General features: G+C 37.7%; 1 protein-coding gene across 1 annotated transcript in view; it reads left to right on the forward strand.

Moving 5' to 3' along the window:
• The window catches only part of LOC136819065 (uncharacterized), a 33,881-nt gene that overhangs the window by 2,510 nt on the left and 4,936 nt on the right, over positions 1–26,435 (forward strand). The window contains exons 2-4 of the mRNA XM_067075229.1: positions 16,492–16,543; positions 17,909–18,087; positions 20,187–20,484. Of these exons, the coding sequence (XP_066931330.1) occupies positions 16,492–16,543; positions 17,909–18,087; positions 20,187–20,484 (529 nt within the window). The remainder of the gene's footprint in view (positions 1–16,491; positions 16,544–17,908; positions 18,088–20,186; positions 20,485–26,435) is intronic.

A 26,435-nucleotide genomic window follows, 5' to 3' on the forward strand; every position in this document is an offset into this window, starting at 1 on the left:
AATGCTTGTACTTCTGTGGATTGACGAATTTTTTGACTTCATTTGTTGCTTTTCGCCAGTAATAAGATTCAGCCTGTTGAAGCTCTTCTTCTGTGAGACGAGTATCTTCAGGGTCACGTGGTGTTGTTTTACTTTTACTTCCTTCTTTTTCTTTCCTTTTGAGCACTGAATGTTTAAGGCTCTTCACATATTTGATCACATAAGCAAAGATTCTCACGACGCTGCGAAAGCGGAACTTGTTGGGATCCAGTAAGTAGGTTGAGAATTTGTATCTCTCTTTAACTTCAATAGGTAAAGATCGATTTTGATATGAGAGGTAGACTTCTTGATGATTTGATTCATAGGTTGTCTCCTTCTTCATGTGGTTTAAATCAACTGAGTCGAGGATGATTTGACTAACGGTTTTTGTTGGGAATTCATCAGTGTTTAATGACATCCACTCTTGACCGTTGATCCATTCAGAACCACTGTCGATGTCTTCAAGTTGTGCACCTTTCCTTGTTGCGACATCAGCCAGCATGCATTTGGTATTTATGTAGCGCCATTCTTCAGGTGAGGTGAAACGTTTGATTTCTGAGATTCGATTTCGAACGAATGGCTTGAGTATCAGTTCATCGTTGCTTATCCAATGTAGGACAATGGTGCTGTCAGTGAGTTTGACGGAGCTTTCATGTTTTGACTTGAGTGCACGCTTGACAACAGTACCAGTGTGGGCATTTAGAACAGCTGCAGCAAGTTCGGCACGAGGTTGAGTTGTTGGTGATATGACTTTTGATCTTGAGAAAATTAGTTGAGATGAATACGTTCCATTGGTGCGTTGGATTCTTGCATATATGGCGATGGCTGCCATTTGTTTGCTTGCGTCTCCAAAATCGACTGTGGTGATGTTTAGATTGGCTGCATCTAGTGGAACAATAGTCCTTGAGTACTTGATATTTTTGATCTCCTGCATCATCTGGAAATTATCTTCCCAGATTACACGTAAGTTGTCAGGTATAACATCGTCCCAGCCCAAACCACGCTCAATGAGATTGTGAAGATCCAACTTGAATGATGCGGTTACTGGTGTGATTTTTCCTGTGATGTCGAATAACTCGCTGACCTTTGAAACACAGTGACGTCTTGTTAGCCTCTCAGGTACGACACCAACTTGAACGGTTGGTTTTTTGCCTCGTTGTTTTTTCGCAAAGTTCAGCTCGGACACGTCGATAGAGATTTCATCTGACTTTGGATACCAGATAAGTCCTCCAACACCAATTGATGTTCCATCCTTGGTCAATGATTCTGGAGGATCCGATCCACTGAAGGTAAATCCTTTAAGACCAAAACCACCTCTGCCCAAAGAAATCTCCATTTCGTCTGCGGTAGTCATTGCAGATGTTAAGTCCTCTCCTCCAGAGATGCAATCATCAACATACAAGTCATCATTCACGATTTCATCGACACGTGGAAATTCTTTCTTGGAAAGTGCTGATGTCTGACGGATACCTCTTTCTGATTGATTTCCACTAGACTTGACGCCATAGATTAAAGTCTTGATTACTTTCTCCTCGGGCTGTTGATTAACGTCAAGTGTGTCATGCCAGAGATAGCGCTGGAAACACCAATGGTCTTCATGAAGTTTAATGGAGTTATACATTTTTGTGACGTCAGTGTGAAAGGCTATCCGGTGACTATACCATCGAATGAGAATTTCGACCAATCTGTTCATTCCATTGGTTCCCTTTGCAAGAATGGAGTTGAGGCTGTGACCAGAACTGGTGGGCTGTGAAGCGTCAAAAACGACTCTGCAAGGTGTCGTAATGGAGCTGGCTTTCCAAACTGCTCTCCAAGGGATGTAGTTTTTGATGATATTTGAAGATAGTTTGGTTTGCTGTGATTGTGTTAGGTTCTTGACGAAGTCAACGTGACCCAGTCTTTGAAGTTTTCTCTCTGATTCTATCACATCTTGTTTGTCACTGGGGTGCTTGTTGAGCTTTGAAACCTGTTGTTGATAGACCTTCATTGCTTTTGATCGATTTGGTGCTAGTCGGGTGACTGGATCATGGGTAAATGGTAATGTTGCCACGGTAATCTTGTCTTCAGGTGATACGGCAACAGACTTGTTAATCAGTTCTTGTTCAATTTCTTCTCGTATGCTTGTAGCCTCGATTGAGCCGTTTGATTTGCAGTCATCACATGAGCGACACTTTGAACACCGATACGATATTTCAGAGCCTGCATTTTCTGCTACATCAAATGAACTTTCTTGTTGAGAAGCGAAAGATGAAACCCTGAGTGTATTCTTGGTGCAGAGCAGTGGAACATCAGGGTTGACTCTGTATCCAGCATTGTAGATTTTGAGTTGGTTGGTGTAGAAATCGTTCTTGCCTTTATTGTGTTGTTGATGTATCATTGTGAATAGCTGATGTGGTCCACCAATTACTCCTCGACTGCCATCAGGATTTTTGAAGATTGATTCATAAATGGTCAGACCAGAGGGTAATTGAAATACAAATCTGGGGTGGTAACGCAAGTACCTTATGCCAACCATAAAGTCAACATCTCCTCCGACTGTTGGTGGAAGTTGTGGAAGTTTTGACGGGTCTCCTCCGATCTTTTTGTATGCTTGATCGATATCGTGTTTGACTTGCCCATTGAGATGATATGTCGGAAACGTGGCTGTGATCTTTTCCAGTGAGATTCCGGTGAATGTTGCAAGTGAACCATCCCAAGTTGGAAATTTGATCGAGTAGATATTGGTTGTTATTGACTTGGAAGAATCACCAACTCCTCCAAGGTTGATGGGCAGCTTGCATTGGTGTTCAGCATCAGTTCCAAGTTGCTTGACAGCTTGATTGCGGACGATGAAATCATCACATCCTGAGTCATAAAATATCATATATGACTTGTTGTTGATAAGGATCTTTTGTAATGTGAAGATCCCCGAATGTTCAGTAGCATCCTTCAATACTTCTGATTTGTACGACTGGATGGAATGGTGATTGGAAATGCTCTTTGAGAAGTCTGGTACATTGGTCCTTTTGGAGATGCATCGTGATTTGAACTTGTCGAGCATTTCGATGTTCTTTGGTTCAGTCTTGTGTTGTTCACAAACGAGGACGTGCTTTTTGACAGGGAACGTCTCATTATCATGACTTTGGTCTGGGCAAATGAAGTCTTTTTGGCATCTTCCTTCGCGATGTTTTCCCGTGTTGACATCTGCACCTGGAAATAGGCACTGGTGACAAAGGTTGAGTCTCCTGAGGGTTGCGAATCGTTTGGCAGGTGTCATCTCAACAAAGTCTTTACACACGAAGTATTGGATGAGCTTGGAATTGTGAGGACCAAGGGTTGGTGTATGATCCGTTGCATTGCAGATGAAACATTTGTGCTGATCTGTGAAGGCTGATGAGTGATGTCCAGATTTTCTGGGACGGAATGGTTGAGATGGAGGAGTTGTTGATTGATGTTGATCATAATGGACAAGCTGCTTTTGTTGCTGTATTTTGACTTCACGCTCGAGGAATTCAATTAAGTTTTTCCATAGCCTTTCATCATCTGGGTCTTCATCGATAACGATTTCAAGGAATTTGGTTGCTCTTGACTCTCCTATGACTTTGTAGATGTCTCTGATGCCATTGCTGTTGTAAAGATTTGATTCGATGTTGTGAGATTTGCACAGTGTTAGCAAATCCTTCATTATGGCAACAACTTTAGACAGTGATTCTGATATCTTTGAGGGGTGCTTGTGCTTCCAAACATATTCGAGTGATGATATCTCAGCAAGCTTGTGGCTCAGCAAAATTTTGGTGTTACCGAAAGAAGCTTTGAGTCGTTTCCAGATCTCATCAATGTTTTGCTCGGTCTTGACCATCGACAGTGCTGGCTCTTCGAGATAATTATTCCTCAGCAAATCAGGTAGGAAGCATGTGGGTGTGCCTTTAGCGTGTAGTTTTTCGAAGTCACTTTGGAAGGTGTAGATGTCTGTTTTGGAGTTGAAACCACCGAATTTCGATATTTTGATGTTCAGTAGAGAATCTTTAAAGTTAGCATGTTTATCGAGTTCACGTTTTGTAAGCTCGTCATTGATGGTTGCATTGTGTTTGCGAAGATTGTTGTTGCATCGTTCATAACGTTCTTGAATCAATTGGACTTCGGCGTCCTTGGGTGTGCCAGCTGTCTCTCTTATGAGCATTTTGATGTCGGTAGATAGTTTTTCCATTGACTTGGTGATATTGCATGAGTCTTTGTGGGCATTCTTGATTTCTGATCCAGTGGCTCCAGTCAGATCAGCTTCAAGTTTTGATTCAACAAGTTTTAGTGTTGATTTAATGTTTCTGATCATGAATTCATTGCATTTAAGGTTTGCAAATTCAGTTGACGATGACAGCTTGCTTTTCAACTCTTTCTTCTTATTTCTAGCAGAGTTGACATAATGTTTAATGTCATTTATTGTTGCATAATAAGAGTCATTGAATACATCCTCCATGTTGTCTTTTGGGAATTGGATGAACAGATGGCGGTAAGTTGTTCTTAAGGTTTCAATTTTTGAAATTAATTCATCAATCTCAGGTATTGACAATGTCTCATCGATTTCATTTTCATCGATATAGTCTTTTATATCCTCATGGACTACTTTGAAGGAGTCGTGTAAAGTTTTTAATGAGGGCTCTTGATTGGCTTCGCCTTTGGGAATTTTTGATCCATCGTTGCCATACATTTTGTAATCAAATCTGATTTTTGTTCTTAATTGCATAAATTTGTAATGAATGTTTGTTTATTGGTATTGTAATTGAACGATGATGCGACGGGTAGGTGACTTGATGACTCGACGATTTGATAGTTTGACAATTCGTCGACTTTCTGGGTTGACCCGGTGGATCGTCGATTTGAGGGAGCAACGATGAGATAGAACTACTTTACGTTTCGATGAAGATTGATGGGTTGACGACGATTGACGGCTTGACGACGATCGACGATTCGATGAAGATTGATGGGTTGACGACGATTGACGGCTTGACGACGATCGATGATTCGATGAAGATTGACGGCTCGACGACGATTGACGGTTCGACGACGACGGATGGTTTGACGGAGATTGATGATTTGACGACGATTGACGGTTCGACGACGATTGGTGGTTTGACGAAGATTGACGGTTCGACGACGATTGACGATTTGACGACGTGTGATTGTTCAATGATGTCGACGATTGGCAGTTTGATGATGATCGGTGTCTTGACGATGATTGACGATTCGATGACAACGTTTTGACGTTCGACGACAATTGACGGTTTGACGACGACGTTTTGACGTTCGACGATGATTGACGGTTTGACGACGACGTTTTGTCGTTCGACGACGATTGACGGTTTGACGACGACGTTTTGACGTTCGACGACGATTGACGGTTTGACGACGACGTTTTGACGTTCGACGATGATTGACGGTTTGACGACGACGTTTTGTCGTTCGACGACGATTGACGGTTTGACGACGACGTTTTGACGTTTGACGACGATTGACGGTTTGACGACGACGTTTTGACGTTCGACGACGATCGACAGTTTGACGACGACGTTTTGACGTTCGACGACGATTGATGGTTTGACAATGAATGATTTCTCATGAGATTTGTTGGATATCGGACGACTTGACTTCTGTTTGAATGTTAGCGGGATTCGCCAAGGCGTATGTTTGTAACGATCTTTTTCGAATACGTTCAAACTAGAAATTGAAAATACAATCTAGTTTAAAAATTGAAATTTGAAATCTATAAAATTTGATGAAAATTTTGACTAAATTGAATTGAAGTGGCACACTGAAATGACGCTTGAAAAATGCTGAAAATCGTTAGAAATGGGGACTGAAAATGTGCATACATTTGGTCTGTAAGACTATATTGAGAACTATGAATCTAAGAAAAGCCTGGAATGTATGCACAGAGGAACACCAGAAGTAGAAAAAATATGAAAATTTGATTTGAAAAAATATAATATAAAAATTTCTCACCAGATTGCTCAAGTGAAAGTCCCTGCTTGAGCAGAAGAATAGAATAGTGAAAATATCCAAAATGTGGTTGCTTGAGTGATGAAGTAAAAAATCGTGTCAAAAATTGACTCTTGCAAAATTTCACTCACCCTTCTCATAGAAGGTTTTTCATTGAATCATGAAAACAAAATTGAAAACGCGAGTGGAAATGAGCTAGGAGAATTCCCTATGGATCGTAAAAATGAATAATGAAAAATAATTAATCTAAAAAGATGAGTCAAGTGACGGCTCATTATGACGTCATTAATGACTAATTTCAATGACTTTTGAAGTCATTAATGTTCACTTTACAAAGACTAGCTGAAAATTTTCGTAAAACCTCTAATTAACGGACACTCTAAAAGGCGGACACCTCTGATTAGCGGACAATTTCATTTTCCCCGGCCGTTTCCTAGTCAAATCCTCATAAAAAAGTTTCTAAAAGGCGGACCCTCTGATTAGCGGACAAATTTTTTCGCACGAAATTGCCAAAACCCCTATTTTAGCTCTCCAATTTAGCGGACATTGAATATCAAACGGATCACAGTCGTCCACAAAAAAAGTTTTTTAGATATTTTTATTTTAAGTCTTATTATTCAAATTATTTCTACAAATTTCCATTTTTCCATTGACCCATTCAACGAATTGTGTTTTCGATTTTGGTGTTAATTATATTTCTAGATTTTTCTTTTATTTGTTAAAAACTAAATTGTTGGGTTTTAATAACGCTTTCTCTTGTTCTTCTATGGCCTAGTGTTTGCAGATAAGTACTTCAGACCACAATTTTGTATTTTCGACACCCTGGGATGGCCTAATTTCAAAATTGGAGTTCCGAGATCAAAAGTTTCTAAAAGGCGGACACTTCTAATTAGCGGACACTAACCCCTTTCCCCGATAAGAATAATATGTCAATATTGTGTTTTAGTTTAGTATTATTTATTGACCCTGACTGAAAATAAATAGAATAGGATAGAAAATTAGACAAAATACTTCATGACCATTACCATATATAATAAATTTTATATATATTGATAAATTATAAATGACATATGTACCAAATGTAATGGAAAAAATAGGAATAAACGAATAAATATGTATATGGGAGTATAAAAAAATAAAAAAATCATGAAATTATTGTGTGTAACGCGATTTAAATTGATTAAACACGATCAATTAAAGTCATTATCAGATGCCGTGATCGATATAGCATCGTCGCTATTGATAACTTCAACGTTAGGCGGAATCACAATAGTACGCTTTGGTTCCTCTACATTCTTAAGTACGACTCGTCTCACATCATTTGAATGTGTCTTTGCTTTCCTTGTTTGTCGGGCAAGGTGTCTGTAAAATTTTATTTGCTTCTTTGTTCGGGTTTTCTTGCCCATGTTCTAGGAAAAGAAAGGAAAAATTTATTGTATGGATGAGGTGCAGACAGGAACAATGAGAACTGCTGAGACCAATGATAGATATTGGTAGTCCTTATGGAAGATCAGCAGATCTCGATGTATCGCTGTCTGGTTTTTCTAATCCTTTTTGATCTTTTTGGTTGTATTTCTTCCCTTGCCTCCTCCTGCGGGAGGATGGGAACATTATTTGGAAGGTCGACCGGAATGTCAAACTGTTGCTGTGGGAGTATCTCTGTATCTTCACTGTCTTCTTCAATGAGATTTCTAGCAAGTTCCTCAGCGTTGTGGGTAATTGATGGTAGTTCGTCTTGTTGCTTTCTTTCGGATATTGTAGGCTCGTAGTGATTACACTTTTTGACATCATCGAGATGCCGCAACAGAACTCGGTTGGAATCTAATTCACTTAACAGAACGTTTTTCTTTTCTTTATTCAATTCACAAACCAGGAATGGAGATGGTAGAAAAATCGGGTCAAACTTCGACCTCCTCGTCCAGTCTCTCACAAGAACTAGGTCTCCGGGGGTGATGTTTGACTCAATTCTGTATTTGGATGTATTGGTAGCATCCTGTCGAATTTGTTTTTTTCTTTTATCCATCCCCCTCGCCTCAATTATCTCTTCTATACTTGATGGTTTCCGAGGAAACTTATCCTTTAAACCATCTCTAAAAAGTATGTTGGCAGGTGGTAACCCTGTTGCTGGGTGTGGGGTCTGACGGTAGGTCTTCATTGCTTCCCTTAGAGCCTCAGCCTCATTTTTGGTCGTGCGGTTATTAATTTTCATGGTTTTCCCAATCGTTTTCATGAACGTCTCCGCTGGATTTTGACTTGGGAAATGGGGTGAAGAGAATCTTGTGTTTGTCCCATGACTATCAGTGAAGGCCTTCATTTTTTTGCTGTTGAAGGGAGGCCCATTGTCCGAGATTTGGGTTTCTGGGTAGCCATACTCGTCGTATATTTCTCCTAGCGCTGGAATAACCTTATCAGCTTTTGTGGACGAAACTAGTTTGGCAGCAGGGTATCTAGACCCTATATCCTGTACAATCACTACATGCTTTGATGATGGCATTGGGCCGAACAGGTCCACAGCTACAGTCTCCCAGCATCGCTCAGGCACTTTATGGCCAGTTATAGGCTCTTTTGTTTTCTTGTCGACAAATATGGCACATTCATTGCATTCGGAGACGAAACTTTTAACTTTGTTGAACATATCATGAAAGAAAAAGTGAAATCTAAGTCTTCGTTCAATTCCGCTTCGACCGGGATGCGAACCTCTATGTGCAAGACTAATGGCCAGATCGTGCAACGATTTTGGCAGAACGATTCGATCTTCTTTGAAGATGATGCCATTTGCAACGATGGTCAGTTCTTCGAGTATGGAGTTGAATCTCTTAACCTCCCTTGAAACCCCGTCTGGAATTTTGGAATATCCCTTCCTGAGATATTCTTGTATTTTACTCAGAGTCTCGTCTTTGCTTGTTTCCTTTGCAATTTTTGCTAAGGTGATTTGGTCAGTTATTGGCGTTGTGTGAAGCGCATAGAGGAGGTTGTTTAGTTCGTTGCATTCCCTCCTTTGTTCAGTAGGTAAACTGGATAATTCTCTTGCGTGTCTACTCATGTAGTCCACCTGATTAAGCGAGCCTTTTTGGTATTCGACGATGAAAGGGATGTCTTGGTGGTTCAGTTTTATTCTTCTGGTCCTAATTGAGCCATTGCGACGGCCATTGAATATGTGCACCAAAGGTTATGGTCTGTGACCACCTTGATGAGAGTGGGCGAGCCCACAACATATTCTCTGAAGCGCCTTAGCCCAAAATCGAGGCTGGCAGCCTCCAAATCGAGCTGTGGACAGTGCTTCTCTGAGACACTGGTAGTTCTTGATGCCAGAGCAACTGGCCTGGCTTCATTTAATGAAGGACCTTGCGCCAATATGGCACCCAGTCCTGTCCTGTGCCCATCAACTATGATGTACGTTCTAGTCCCTGGATTGAAATAGCGCAGCAAGACGTCTTCGCGAAATGATTCTATTAGTGCATAAAGGCATCATTATGTTTCTTCTCCATTTAAACCGCACCCCTTTCTTTGTTAGTTCCCTTAAGATTGAAGCCTTCTGAGCAAATCCCTCGATGAAGTCAGCATTGCTTTGCATCATGCAAATGAAGCTGACTAACTCCTCTTTGTTTGCAGGAATGGTCAAGTGATTGAGTGCTTCAACTTTCTCGGGATCAGGGCGTATGCCATCGGCGGATATTATCATAACCCCAAAATTTTATTTGTTTGGCTCCAAATTTACATTTCTCTTTATTTAATGTTAGGCCTTTGTCTTGTAGAATGGAGAGTGCCTTTTCAACTATTTTCACATGTGATGTTTCTTCATCAGTGGCAACAATTATGTCGTCATGGATCACGTGTACCTCAGGAAGATTAGCAAACAAGGGCTGAAGGGCTGCATTTAGTTCACCTTGGGAGGGCTTTAAACCCATGACCAGCCTTTTGTATCGATACAGCTTACCATTCATGTGGAAAACTGTTAAATTTCGGGCTTCTTCTGCTATTTCAAGCTGCCAGAATGCTGATTTTAAGTCAAGCTTGGAAAATACTTTTTTTCCTGATAGTTGTGCTTTTATATCCTCTGATCTTGGGATCGGGTAGTTTGATGATAGCAAGGCTTTATTCACATTTTTCGCATCAAGTGTGATCCGAATATTTCCATCATCTTTTGGAGCTATGACCATATTAGAAATCCATGGGGTCTGTTGACCAACTGGAAGCTCCTCAATCACATCCTGCTTTATCATGTCGGTGACGGCTTCTTCTATGCGACTCTTCAAGTGGTAAGGGATACGCCTTGGAGGCTCTGCCACTGGTTTAACAGAATCATTATGTTGGAGCTTTACAGTATAATTCCTTAACTTACCAATTCCTTTGAACATAGTATAAGAAAGCCGCGGCTGGAATATGTACCGCATTGTCTTCTCAGTTAATTGCTGTTCCATCTCTTTCTCCGAGCTTTATAAGAACATCAAGATTGTCAGTCTATTATTGGTAGATAGTTTTTGAAATTTTTCTCTTATTTTCCTTCACAAGAAGATTTTTTATTTCTAGATATCTTTGAATCTGTACACAATGAAACACTTTAACTGATTTTGGACATATTTTAGGGGTATTTTGTGGAAACGATAGTTTTTCGCCAAAATTAAAATTATAAGAACTATATTCAAGATAACAAATTTCCTGTCAGTTTGAATGATAAATTTTGAAGGTGCTGGCTTGAAATTTTCACAGAATTATCTTGATGTACTATTTCATTGATTTCTAGAAAGATTTCACTGAAATATTGTGAAGGCATTTCGAGGCACCTTATTAATTTTTTAGTTCTTTCAGCCCAGCCATTTTGTGCTTGTTTAAATTTCTTATTGTTGATCTTTCCTGCACAATGATATTATAATGCAAGTGTATTATCAAGGGCATATCATTAATGTCTAAAACGCACTGCGAAGTAAGTATTAACTACAAACTAATAAAGTTTACCATTAAAGATGCTACAGTACTTATTTCTTGATCAACAAATAATCATCAAATACGACAGAGATAGAACAGTAGAAATTCAAATGTTATCATTCCAGCCGCGGCTTTCTTATACTATGCTTTGAACAATGGTGTTTTGGAAGCAATGATTTCTTGAAGATGTTCTTTCAGTGTACTATCTTTGAGCTCAATCATCCTGACTGGCATTAGCACCTCTGGAGTGCGATTGAATTTGACAATGTTCAATTGGCTTGCTTTGGTACCAGAAAGGACTGACTCGCATGGCTCCTTTATAACGTACCATTGAACTGGGACAGTTCTATCGCCAAATGATACACTGCACATGCTTACTCCGATGGCTGGAATGGATTGACTTTTATACGGCTTAATCTTCAAATTTGTATCACACATCCTCTCTGCAATGTTCCATTTCTTGGCTGTATATGTATGTAATAGTTTATTTCAAGTTGACGAACAGGTAGCAACAAAGGCTAATAAAAGTCAACGCTACTTTACAATTTGTAAGGTGATTACAAAAAGCCGACACCGTCAATATAGGTTCGGCAGTTTCTACACGGGCATGATGTAGGCCTCCATTGCTTAATCTTTTCCTTAAAAATACTAAGATCAACTATATCTCTATACTCATCCGGAATTAATTCCCAAACTTTTGGCCCTAAAAATGAAAGTGACTCTGAACCGTGAAAAACAGAGTTTATTTCTCTTGATCTGAAGTAAGGCGTTTTGCGATTTACTTTGATATTTTCATCATGTTTGAAAATTTCTTTAGTTAGATCTGATATGTTATTTTTACATTTGAAAAGTATCTAGGCTGCACACCGATATTCCTGCGCCAGTGTCTGCTAGTACCATGTCCAGATGATTGTTGATTAGTACCTCTGTTCTAAAGTCCTCGTTGTTTCCTTTTGGATGGGTGATCTTAAAGAGATTGACATTGTATACTGATGTGTTTTCATCCTCTGTTGGTTCTGATTCCTGCATTTCGTTCACCGTATTTTTCTCATTGTGCTTGCTTCTGCAGACCTTTGAATAATGGCCCATTTTATCACATTTGCTACAAATAGATGTCTTTGCAGGACATGCTCTTGCATGTGTGATGATATCTTGTCTCTTCCCGGTTATTCCACAGAAGAAACATGCTGTTGGTTTGTTTTTGTTTGGGGCCTGTGATGGTGTCTTCGGATTATGCGGGTTTTTTCTGGAGTATTTCCCATATAGCCTATTGATGCTTCCTTCGCCTGCAATTTCCGATGCTCCGTGGACTGCGCTTTCGAGACGCATTCCTTCTCTTCGGAGTGAGTTTAGATCCCATGAGTTTTCAGTGCCTCCTCTCTAATTTCTCCATTCAGTGTACCAATTATGATTTGATCACGGACTGCGGTTGTTGCACCTGTACAATTTGCATTCTCACATTGGAATTGGCAATGGTTACTTTCTTTTTCAACGCGATTGCAGAAAGCAATGAAGGCTTCATCCTTAACTTGGTGTAAGGACCGGAATTGAAAATGCTTGAGGGTCAGGTTTTCTGTTGGTTTGTAATAGGCATGCATAGCTTCTTTAAATTGTGTCCATGTGGCTTCCTTTCTTGCCTTTTCTACTGGCGAGGCCATCGTCCAGTCGTTTACAAGGCGTCGTGAGGAATATATTCCAAGAAATTTTGCCACCATGTCTTTTGCCTTCCATTGATCGATGATTGCATCGTATTCTTCAATGTTGGGATTCCTGTTGTCGTTTCCCAGTTTCCACCTCTGCAATGCCGAATCTAATGACACTTTAGGCGGGTCCGGATACATTACCGCATACCGCAATTCATAATCAAAGGTGAATTCCGTGAATGCCTTGAGCGTGTCATCCGGATGGCAGTCAGGGTCAAAGTAGAGTTGCGTTGTGTTTGAATTCATATTTACAGACCTGGCTCCTTGGCCAGGTGGTTCACCAGCCGTTGAAAGCTGAGTCAACAGACCTGATACTCGGACCAGGTGGTTCACCAGTTGGTGAAAGCTGTATCCCCAGATCTAGTGCGCTGACCAGGTGGTTCAACGGACAGGTGAAAGCTGTATATGAATGCTACAGACCAAACGTTTGCCTGGTAGTTCACCAGTCGGTGAAGACTGTAGATTGAATTGACTTACCGCTTGGGTTGTGGAGTATTCCTGTTGGCAAATCTCTGTGATCAGCGATTAATAATTAATAAGATGACTTACCAGATTGTAGGTCTGCTGCTTACTAACCGGATAGGGATCGACTTGTTTGCATCAACTGAATGATCACTTTATCTTCGTCGCCAAGAATAATATGTCAATATTGTGTTTTAGTTTAGTATTATTTATTGACCCTGACTGAAAATAAATAGAATAGGATAGAAAATTAGACAAAATACTTCACCGATGGTGTCCGCTAATTAGAGGTTCCACTGTAATATTTAAAAGTAGTTTTATGTGACCGAGGGGTAAATCACTTGAAAAAATCTGTTCGATACCTGACTTTTTGAATTTTCATTTGACTTTTTGAATTTTTTTTTGACTTTTATTTGACTTTTGACTTTTTTCAAACTTTCATTTTGACTGTTTCCCGACAAAAACGCCCAACATTTTCCGCCCAAATCTGTTCAAAAACACCAACCACCCATAAATTTTGCTCCACCCATCCGCCCATTCAAGAAACTTTTTGACTTTTTCTTTGACTTTTTGTATTTTGATTATTTTTTGACTTTTTGTAGATAATTTTGCGAGTGATTTACCCCTCGCATGTGACCACACACATCCTAATGCAATTCTTCCTCTAATGGGTGACAATTTGACAAGTGGCACCGTCGGGTAAATTATGTCATAATTAATATACAGATAAATGTTTGAACTGCAATGGTTCATAAGGTAAAATCACAAAATATATTTCGAACATTCACGTCCATCATCAGTTAAAAAGTAAGCTACAAGCAAAATGTTCAGTATTTCTAAAAAATTGAAAAAAATCATAAAATCACATGGGAATATAAAACAAGTATTAAAAGAGAAAAGGAAACAATTAAGTCATAAAATTGTGCATGTACATATGAAAACAATGTAATCATCAAAAATAGATACATATACCCAAGGCTATCATTAATAGCGACAATGGAATAAATACTATTCAAATCTTAATGAGCAGCTGTCTGCTTTTAAACTCATCCTTGGTGTTGAGGTCTGGTTTTATTTCCCTAATAAATAGTGCCTCAATTGTCAATAAGTGTACTTCTCCTTTGATTGTAGAGCCTAAAATTTCAAGGTCCTCAAATTCAGGTTTTCGTTTACAACATCTCATGAAATGCATCCTTACTGGCCCTTCCTTTCTATTTCTGTGTTCTTTAAAGCGGGTGATCACGTGTCGAGCAGTTTGCCCAACATAGCAAGAATTACATCTTGGACAAGAAATTTTATAAATCACTCCACTTTTCAGTTCTCTTTTGATAGAAGGTTTAAGGCTAGGAAGGGTTGTTTTGAGCTTTCTAAGTGTGACCACTGGTTGTACTGGTGCTCCACACTTGTGAAGATGGTTAATAAAGTTATCAGTCACTTTACCACGATATTCCACGAAGAACTTTACTTTAGCTTGCTTTTGTTCTGGCTCCTGGTTTGACGTTAACAATTGCTCGTTTTCTTTTGAAATGATTTTCTCGATGGTTGAAGAAATGATTGGGTCATAAAATTCTGGTGGATACTGGTTCTTCTCTAACATCGACTTAGCCCTTTGAAGGCTTTCATGAAAGTGGCGCCAGTGACTGCAAGCTCTGTATATTCTGTGGACAATACCAGATACTACATTCCGTTTGTATCGTTTCGGTGACAACGCGTGGAAGTTCATCATAAGCCCGGTATCTGTCGGTTTGCAGTACCATGTTGACTCAAGGGAGTTTCCTTTGTGTATGATACATACGTTTAGGAAAGGTAGCTTACCATCCTCTTCAATCTCCAACGTGAATTTCAAATTCTTGTGGACTTTCTCATCGTCGTTAACGTCAATCAACTTTTGATCAATGTGTTGTCGTTTAATTGATCTTAGAATATCGTCCATGTAACGCTCGAAAATTTTCGCGTCATCTTTGATAAATTCTTCGAATTTGGACAACCATATATTGGCCAGACAAGGGGCTGGTTGGGAACCCATAGCTAAGCCATCCACTTGTTTGTACGGTCCATCATGAGTTAGCAACATAACGTCAGTTGTCGCAAGTTTGGTTAGTGTGATAAATGTTTCTTTGTCAACAGGTGGCTTTTTTACATTCCCAGAATAGAGTAGGTCAGCTGCATCTTGGATCGCTTCGTCGACGGGTACGTTGGTGTACAGCGATTTCACATCAAACGAGATCATGACTTCGTCCTCATCTAACTCGATATCCTTTAGCTGATCAACCGTTTTCTTTGCTGAACTATTAATTTTCGATTGTGGTACGACTGACAACCATTCTGTTATTCTTTTGGCGATGTTGTAGTAGGGTGAAGATGGCATTGATAAGACTGGTCTCATCGGTACATTTTGTTTGTGGACCTTCGCTGTGCCGTATAATCGGGGTAGTTGTCCACCTGTTGATCGTAGATCTTCTAGTAACTTATCATCGATTTTACTGTTTTTATTCAAGGTAATTAGTTCTGAATTTATCCTTTCTTCCTCTTTTAGCACCACTTCCCTTGCATTCTTACGTGTTGGAGTTTCTTTTACGAATTGACTTAAGTTTAGAATGTCATTCATTTTTTCCTGGTATGTGTTCTCTTTCATCACACAAATCCCTGTGCCTTTATCGAATGGAACTGCGAGTAAGGCGTTTTCTTTCAGGAAACGGTTAGTCATTTTCACGTGTCTAGGGATCTTTTGTTTTGAACAGTTTTTTACGTATTTTAGGGTGGCGATGTTTATGTCGTTGATTGTTTCATTTGTCACGTCTGGGTTTTGGAGATTATTGAGTAACAAGTCCATCTCGGCAAGGAAGCCTTTCGAGTCAAATTTCGTCAAAACAGAGTTCTTTGGCCCCATTGAAAGTGTATCAAGTACGTATTTCGGTACTGGAACCTCGACGTCTAGTAGTCTAACGGTATTGTGGAGCTGAAATAGCTTTTTCGATTGTGTTGACATTACTTCATTCCTCTCCATTCTAACTTTCAATCTCGAATGGACTATTATCGATGGTAGATACCTCCTGTGGACACTAAATTTAAGAGCGTCTCGTATGTCTTTTATGGTTGCGTCGTGGACTGCTCGTGCTTTTTTGGCTTTGTTGCATTCTTCTTTCAGTAAACGTTTCTGAAAATTATGGACGATCGTTGGTTCAAAACACCCATTTGTGGGTACACGAAATTTCAAAAAACGTGGCACTATATCAGCTTGCAAACAACTGTTCAGAAAGTTAATTCGACACATATTTCTCATTCTCTTCAACAGTGCTCTTTCGTATTCCAAAAACATTTTCCATTGTTCCTCCTTTTTAAGGTATTTTGCCAAGAGGCGATACGATAAAAACAAATAATTAATATATACTCTCTATTTTTCTCAAAGATTCAAAAACACAAAGCCATTCCATTTTCCCAAGAATTTCAAGTTGATAAAGGTAAGTGAATTCTTAGTGACGACAATATTAAGCTATAATACACATGCAATACACAACAATTCTCAGCAAATTTTATCAAGTAAACTGACTGTCTGAAAGCTGTGCACGTCAGCATATTATTTTCCGATCAGAAAGTTTTTCGAATTGATTTTTTCGTGCAAATTACACAGCACCGAAAACAGACTTAGAAACCGTACCTAACAACTTTAACCATGTTTACCTTTATTTCATTTTTTTCTTTCTTAACTTTTTCTTCATTTTTCAAGTTTTCAGAAAATCTTCCGGGAATTAAATGAGTCAAGTCCCTACGCTTGCTTTGAATGAAGTTGTCTCCCCTAAGAGCAATATTTAAAAAAATTACGGATTGTTTGTGGTGTACAGTTGGCACTCTCTAATTCGATTTTCAAGGGTAATTGGGTTGGTAAAGCGGTGTTTACGAGTGTTTCTCGTTGACGTTAACTTTCAATATTATTAGATAATGGAGCGTACTAGTATTCGAAAAGTAAAACGTCGAATTGGAGAGCGTCAACTGTGCATGTATGCTTAATGTTTTGGGGTTAAGGATATAAACAGACACTTTAACAGATCTTACATCCTTTCTCACAGTCACACTGGGACTCCTTCCCACTGGAAAAATTGGTCAAAATATCATCCCCGGTGGAAAATTATTTTCCAATTTTTGTCCCTACTGAAAATAATCAAATAAACCAATCCTCACTGCAAAACATATTCTATTTTCCCATCCCCCCCGGGGGGGGGGGGTACTAGGGTTGGTGAATGAGGGGTATGTGCGGACGGGACCTCCGAAAACCGACCCTTAGAGAGACCAAATTTTAGTGAAAAAGTGACCCTTAGAGAGACTTTTTCGAAAAAATCTTTCTGATTTTCAAAAATTTCCTACCCTTAGTGAGACTTTTTTGTAATTTTTTCTCTCAAAATCAAATTTTTTTTCTAAAATTCGTGATTTTTCCCACCCTTAGAGAGACTACTTTGAAATTTCCTGATTTTTGTAACCCTTAGAGAGACTTTGAAAGGTGAAAAACCCGACCCTTACCGTCCGCACATACCCAGCACCTATTTTTGCCTAAGTACCCCCCCGGGCCCATCCCTACTGAATTTTTTGACCAGCTATAAGAAATATGAGAATATCAACCCCCTTCGAGTTTCAGTCCGTTATTTTTATCTCCACTGGCTATAAAAATCCTCCCGGATCTGTGAGAAGGGGGTGTGATAATAAAGAAAAACTGTCAGAAAAGCAAAGCAACCACTTAATACCGAAAAGATAGATGTTTCATTACACTGTAATTGGCTCCGACAGGGGAGACTTCAATTGAATGGGCTTATTCTTCTTCTTCACATTCTTAGTTCCCGTTGGTGCAACAACAGTAGAAGAAACATTACAAAACATCATTCCCATACAACGTGATAACTGGCAACTCACTTTCAAAACATGGCGCAACGAATCTGCTAACACCGCAAATATTCTTCGTCTAACAGCCGCCCCTGTTAGCCAATTACCCGCGGAAGGCAATTCTGCCCTGCTTGTAAGTTGAAACATACCATTTAACAAATCTCATTGTCGTTTGCTTACCACGTTATTTAACCAAAAGACAACCTTTCAGCGCCTCAAACACCACAAGAGCGCAATTTAGACAAATTATCTTGTTGATTCTGCTAATTGCCAGTATGGGAGGCATATCTAATTTACATATCACCACTATTTTCATACACTTCATTATCACAGTGTCAGTATGTAGGGAGGGGGTAACTTCCTTTGTGGGAAAAAATGTTTACTCTGCTTAGTGTGCCCATGAACATATAAACGACTGGACATCCATCTCCTTTGTTTTTTTGTCGAAAGGGCTGCTAGCTTCGTTGCCGCCTCGTTTAAAACATAAAATGAAACAATAAATTTTGATGATATACCACTTGGAAATACCTTGCTAACAACGTCAAAACTTCGGCAAAAGTCTCTGTTGTTCTGCTCTTCTCAAGTCTTTTATCTATATCATAACAAAGATAACAGAGGCAAAATCATCGTCGTCTTGTCAAAACTCCGACTAATATTTCTAAATTTTGACTTAAAAGTGTCGAATAATTTTAGAGAGTGTCACACTCTAATTTTGATATTCTTATAACACACGCTCTCAAGTTTGGCAAGCTATTTTTTTTCAAGTCATGAAAAAAATTATTGGAGTGACAAAAGGGATTAAAAAGTATACACGCAGTTAAAATTCTGCATTTCAGAGTTGAAGAATGTTGATAAAATATATTGCAAACTTATGAAAAAATTCGAAAATAATTCTTTTGTGGATTAGGAGTGATGTTCAAGCTCTGTCAATCCTTTTATCTAAATAATTCAAAGAAATAAAATTTTGACGGAATATTGTCGGATTTTTCATACCAATTTTAAAATAAAGATAGATGTCCAGTCGTTTATATCTTCATGGTATGCTCTAATATGTGTCGGCACAAGGGACTTTCCAGTTCCAGTAAAACGTAAGCTACGTCACGTCCTTTTTTTTTGCTTGTTTAAGGGCTCTGACGGAAAATTAATTTTAGTATTTGAACGTAAAAGTTATTTTTGGCCCAGCGCTAGCGATAGGGCCTTTCATTTGCAACTTTCCGTCCGTCTGCTGTCTGTCCGTCCGTTTTGGTAGAAACGGCGCTTAAAACCAGTAACACACTTTTTAATTTTGCCGTCTGGAGAGGGAAAAGCTTGCTAGAGTCGGATACTGGCTATATAAGATATATTTTCTGATTCCGCGCTCCTTCAATATAATTTTCAAAACAAAACAAGATGGCGGTCGAAGCGAGGAGGTTGATTGGCTGGGCCTTCACGCCCAACGGGCTTCTTGTTTAGTTGTTCAAAAAAGAATTGCCTTTATAAATTGCTTTTTTATTAAATCCCTTAAGAGTAATTAAAAATTTAATCATGCGAAAATGACGTTATGAACTTTAAAAAGACGTTAATAATATGTCACATTACCTTCTTTTATAAAAAATGCTAAGTTTTAATGGGTAATTAATCTTTTTGTTTCGAAGTTCGAAGTTTTTTGAAACTGTCCGCAAAGAATTGAACTGTTTTAAATTTTTCGGAAAAATTTTTCTAAATTAATGCATCAAAAGTTATGACTGTTGTTCTATGAAAAATTGGGATGGAAAATTGGTCAAAAAGCACTATTTTCAAGATTTTGAAGCAAATAAGCTTTTAGAAAAATTTTCCGAAAAACTGATTCGGTAATAGATACACCATCTACCGGAAAAAAAATTGAAGATGTTCTTAAATTTTCAAACTCACGGATAATTATCCTAACAGAATACATTGTGAGCTACATCAAGTAGAAATTTATATTTTTTACGTGGCAAATAATAAAAATTTACTATAGTCAGAGCCCTTAAGAGTGTCTTAAAAAATTCAAAAACGTTGTAGAACATTCCCGAACGTTCTTAACCTTCGGGACACAAAGGATTATTTGCGAGCGTTAAGGAACGTCTAAAGACTGTTCCATTTCATTTGTATTTCCAATCGTTTGAGATGACCATATTTGTTTAGCTAGCTGTTTTTCAATCTAATAATGTAATCCAATTAGAGGCTGAAATTGATATGATTTTAAAATATTGTTTCTTGTTTATTACATAGATTCATATGCGCCCTGATAAATTGAAAATTAAAACCACAACCAGCAGTGACCCGGAATTTATGACCACTATTAATATTGATTTTCCATTAAATCAAGAAGTCGAAGTCAAGATTGTTAACTATGCTTGTCAAAACTGTCCTGTCAGACTCAAAATATTTTTCGATGGCGTTGAGAAGTTTTCGAATCTCACAACGTCAAGTGTTTGGTACAATGTCAGCTGTTTTGTACCCTGGGTTATATCTGACAAACGCCATGAAGCAACCGACATAAAATATATCTCAAACGTACCTCTATTTGGTGAGCCTTTTATGATACATGTTTTGTTTATAAGAACATCCAAAATCTTTGAAGCCTTCCCCAGTAAACAAAATAATGTTTATTTTACATTGAAATAATGTTATATCCTAACATCACATTCACATCTAGTTTGCAAATTTTTATTATGTCTGTTCTTGATGTCAATTTGATGTTACTCTGAAATATCATTTCAATGTTTATCCCAGAGGTTTGTTAAATGTTACTTGCAAACATAATTTAAACATTTCGTTAGAATATAGTTTTAACATTTCATTCGAACATCATTTTAACTTATTTTTTGAACATCATTTTAACATATCCCTCGAGCATCATTTTAACATTTCTTTTAGACATCGATTTTACGTTTCATTTTGACATCAATCCTATGATATATGTTAACATAGATTTAACGTGTATGAGGGTATCTTAATTTGACGTGTTCATTTGTCCTTTTTCTAACATCACAGATATCTTTTAGTTTTGGTGTTTCTCGAACGTTAGGTTTTGCCGAAATTTCGATTGCACATTTGGGTGTTATTTTTTTTCTGGTTCAAGTTTTGATTTCATGTTTGATCTAGACTTGAGTTTTATTCCTTTTGGAATACACGGAAAGTTGAAGTCTTGGTGTAGAAGGTATTATTGCAAGCAAGAAAGAAAAGATTTCATTTTCCAAGTTCATTCTTCTTTTTTAATAATAGGGTTATGATAAAAATGTCGATGACAAATAAATATTTGATAAAAAACTAACTACAATATTAAGTCTCATAGTAATCACCACAATCACCCACATAATCCCTTCCAACTCGCTCAAGCAAGTCTTGGTGGGCCACTTCGTTATCTAAAGTAGAAAAAAATAATAAAAGAATCACAAAAATGTATAATTCCATAGTTAAATTTTACCAGGGAACATTTCACGGCCTTCAATTACACTGACCAAAATATTTTTTCGTAATTTAACTCTATTTTGCCAAATCTAAGGTTAAAATGCAATATTAAATGATTTTGTTTTAAATGATTAAAACGTATAACCGTGCATCTACGGTATTCTAAAAGTTAGTTTTGGAGACATTGGTAATTTGAAAAATGATCGAGCAAATGCAAGTGAATATACCCGAAATTTCTTGATGTGAATGAATTTTTCAACAACAAACATTTTTCCCGGATAACATTATCCTCATGTTTCTTCCCGTTGAGGGAATGCTGTCGGGTTTTTATGATAATATAACGATCTCTTTAATTTTCCCTCCTTTTTCTCGAATTTAAAATTAGGAAACTTTGCAGACCCGGTGACTCCCCTCCCCACTACAGAAATCGGCTAAAAAGTAACTTTTTAACAAATGTTATCCCTGTGATAAAAATACCATTAAATTTCATCCCTAGTGGGATTCTTCACCGAAATCCCATCTCTAATCGAGAAAAACTTTGAAATTTTTGGACAGTGCACTGAATGTATGAGCTGTTAAGCTAAAACTTATATCCATAACAACAAAAGTTCTTCAACCCTTTTTGGAATTTTAGCACCTTCAAGTTATCCACACTAGCTTAAAACTCTCACCGGGTCACTGAGAAAGGGGTGTTAGGGATAGACTACTCAATTTAACGAACTTGACCTACCATAGCTGTAGGGCTTCATTTATTAGTTTTTGCAACCTTTTTTTTGCTCTTCCGCAAATCAGATCTGATTTTTTGTAATTTTGTTATCAATCAAACGAGAAAGATGGTCAACTTACCAAAGAATATATTTATTTTCTCCGATGTTATTCATTATGTTGTTTCTTTCGTCATTGCTGAGAGTATCAACCCTAAAATGGAAAAGTAGATATCGATAGAGATCATTTCCATAATGATATATACGTGTCTTGGACTAGATGGGTAAGGCCTCCCGAATCGTCTCCGGTGTTAAAAACACACTTTATCCCTATTATTGGAAATATTTACAAACCCCTCATTCCATTTGAAGAATTTTTAGTATCTTGAGTCATGATCTGCACTATACTTGGTAACCTGAAAGTTATGTAATATCAGTACCCATATTAAAAGCAATCCACTTTATTTTATGCCATTGGCCACTGACGATACTGGGGTTTACTAGGTAATAATCAAACCGTTATCTCATCCCTTCAGAAATATATTCATTGTGTTAGATTCAAAATTGTATCGAAAAGCCTTAATAAGGTTATTTTGGAGAAGGGAAGTAATGAGAGAGTAATTATCAATGATTTTACCTTTCTGAAAAGGAGTAATCAAACTTCTCAGCACAGGCCGATATCTTTTAGAGAAAGAACGAGGGGGGCTCAAGTAAGCTTTCTGTGTCGGTTTGAACGATCCAATTAGTGTTTAAAAGATGGCAGATGGGCAAGCTGTGGATGAATCTAATTAAGGGCCCCGTAAAACACGAACAACATTTTCACAGTAGGAATTCTTTTTTCGAAGTCTCAGGTTTTATCACGACTGGCTTTTTTCATAAACGGGGAAAATTCGTAAAAAGGAAATAATTCTTTACCTGTATATTAGGAAGTGCTTGTCTCTAATGATCGACTTTCCATGGAAATTCTTGATGAAATTATTTTGAAATCTTTTTCATATGCAAAGTTCCAACCAAATTATTTAGAAAAAAATCTCCACCCCCTATGTGGCAAACATTGTTTCGAGCTATTGACCTAAATTTACAAGAAATTTATAGAGAATCTGCCAAAAGGTTTTCCTTCTGCTTTCAAAGACCTGTCTCGATTTACGGTTTTTTTTCAGATTTGAAGCAATTGCATTAGTTTAATCTGATGTTATCATTACTGAAAAAGTGAATATTTCTTATGAGTTTATGAGAGCGCTGTTTTTTAATATGCACGAATTTCACTTAGAGAACAATAATCTCCTTTGAATACTGAAATTCCGCTCTCAACAACCGAATCTTTTCCCCTACATTATGGGGGGTTAAAATACAAAAAAAAAATCAGAATAACAAAATGCTCTTTAGAATATTGTTTTGGCACAAAATATTTCTAAAATTTGCTGTTATAATTAATCCAATTGAAAAAATATCAGCATTTTGCTATTACTAGATTAAAAGCCATAGAACCAAACCTACATTCCGGGGGTTATAACGAAAATGGGAGTCAATTTCAGGGACCAAAAAAATAAGCATATCGATCAAAATCCTGGGAAAGGATTTTGGAAGTTCAAAATTTCGTTGAAAACTTTCAATGTTTTTTGAAATGCAAATCTACATCTTTCAGGTACGATTCAAAATTCACCTACATTCTCGGGGTTAGGTGTCGTAATCCTCTTACCAAAATTGTTGAAATGAAACAGAATAAAAAGAGGTGATCTAATACCAGTATGGGGTATAAATGTTTCTATCTAAGCTCTAACGTGCAGGGTTTAATGATAAATGATAAGAAAAAATCAAAAGAAACCGTTATCTTGACCTACAACAAATGCCAAAATTGACCCAGGTTTTAGTTTTATCCCAAAATCTTGTTATATCAGAAATTTAATGTATCTTTTCCGACGTGTTTCAAAGAATTTTCGTGGAGTTAAAGTACGTCTAACCACGAAAAACCCAGTATGACTTTTTCTTTTTCTTCGTGCTTAAAACACCCCTGTGTCAGTGACCCGGTCAGATCCGCCACTGTGGTTAACCCGGTAGAACAAATTGCAAAAGATGGTCTAATTTCAAGCCCCGGTGAAAAAATGAGTGACCCGGTCAAAATTAATTGAACATTTCAAACCCGGTCAAAGTTTGTAAAGTTATAGTCTAACCCCAGCCAAATCTTGCACTATTCAGATTACCCCGGTCAAAAATTCCATCCACAGTAAAAGCCCGGTAAATATCAAGAATTTCTTTATTGGTTGATTTTCCTTCCGCATAATCCATAAAGTTGTAAAACATTTTGCTTGCGGTGCATTCATTTAGTTTATCAACTTCATCATCTATTATCGTCTTTGTATCAGATTTAATCAAAAAGATTTAATGTCAGAGGAGTTAGCCCGGCACATTGGGTAAACACTAATGTTTTAAAGTATTAGGCAAAAGCGCAAGATATAAAAAGGTCAGCAATTTAGCAAATAAGGGGTGAAAATGTGAAAATTTTCTTCTCCTAAAATTCCCTTTTAAAAAAGGTAAAAATCCTTCCCGTCTTGACCTTCCCCGGAAACGAAAACTTGTGGCTATGCTTCTGTAGCTTTAAATATCATAACAACCCTAAAATTAATACAACGAGAGAGAAATCCAAAAACGCCAAGATATACCAAAGGTGCCAGTTTTATAGTTAGTACCCAGGGAAAATCAAAGCACGCATGCCAATACTTGATCCAAATTTTGTTCTTACCCCGTGAAAACTTTTCAACCCGGTGACTTTTTACAATTTTACAATCGGGCCCGGGGAAATTTTGTTCAGAGACACCCCTGTGAATTTTTCACTTCCTTCCGCTGTGTCATTGAGACAGGGGCGTCTTAAATTAGCGGCTGAAAATGTAAATTTTTGCAGTTATTAAGGATTTTCACTCTTAACTTCGTACGTCATTTAACACCAGAAAAAATTGGCATCGATTTTCAAAATTTATCGCTGTTCTGAGGTTGTAGTTTTAACTAAAGAAAAATGAAGAGGGCAAAAAACAAAAGGGCATTTCTGAACAGGGAATAGGTCATAACAGGGATGTTCATAATATTTTTAGAAATAATGATTGGTTTACATTAGAAATATCACAATTCATCCAGCAGCAACAATTCTACAAGAGATAACTTATTCAGTCCCAGAGTACCGCTGGGTGGACTATTTCGGGTCCTAATTTAGACAGGAGCTATAACAAATAAAGTTAAAACCCGAAGGGCTAAAAGTGAATCTCCTACGTAAGACGCGAACTACTAAACTGACGACTGGATTGAGATTCGAGCTCACGACTTTCGCATTTCGCATTGCTAAGTGGTTTACGGGTTTTAAATTTTTGTCATTTTTCGTCAATTTTTCGGGGCTTAGAGGTCTGCCAGAGAAACGGGAAAAACGATCCTGTGACATCACAAGATTGTGATAAATATTTGGTACTGCTTCGAATTTCAACCTACGTATCAAAAACCTATGTACAAAAAATCACGGCTCCTTCACAAAATTAAATTTTTTTTTCTTAACAAGCCTACTAAAACCATTTAATTTGGTCAATTTAGTCGGGTGAAAGTGAATAGATTGTAAATTTGGTCAGGGAAAAGTGACGAATTCAAATTTTGGTTGGGGAAAAGTGACGAAAATTAATGACTGACTAATTAATACCCCGACATTTTTTGCCCGAAAAGGTAATCTTTTTCTCATGATATTGAGTTTGAGTCTGCTGGAGAATGAGTTTGAATATTTCAAAACGTTTTGCTTAGGTAAAATGGAAATCACCCGAAAAAGAGATGTTTCACCAGAGGATTTTTTCCTGTAACATAAGTATCCTATAGAGAAGGTGTTAAGAAAGTTTCAGGTTTGTGACTCCACTAAATTAGAATGATAATCTAAAGGATCGTAATTTTCTGAGGTCGATAGGGAAAAGCAAATTTCATTTACAAAATTACAAAAGAAATTTACCAGATTAAATTTTGAAATTAAATATCATAAATTGTTTAATGGATCCCTGTATCAGTGGGCCAATCAAATTTCAAATTCATATGGGTGAGCCCAAAGTATCATTCTTTCGAGCTATGATGTTTTAATTTTTTTAATCTTCTATGTGAAAGGAAAAGAAAAGGATATGCCTCATTTTACTGCAGGTGGATCGAGCACCTGCACTTGTTAAAATCCCATGTTCAGAACAGTGAGACAGCCCTCTGATAGCACTCGCTCAGATGGATATGAAAAATAAATTTAGCATTTTAAAGCACCTGGAACGATTGAAAAATTCTAGTTTCATTTTCCTGCAGCTAGAACTAAATTAGAGCTCATAGTTCAATAGTTTCTAAAGGGTAGACGCTTAACCCT

Source organism: Clytia hemisphaerica, unplaced genomic scaffold (assembly GCF_902728285.1).
Source record: "Clytia hemisphaerica strain Z4C2 unplaced genomic scaffold, Clytia hemisphaerica genome assembly, whole genome shotgun sequence".
NCBI lineage: Eukaryota > Metazoa > Cnidaria > Hydrozoa > Leptothecata > Clytiidae > Clytia > Clytia hemisphaerica.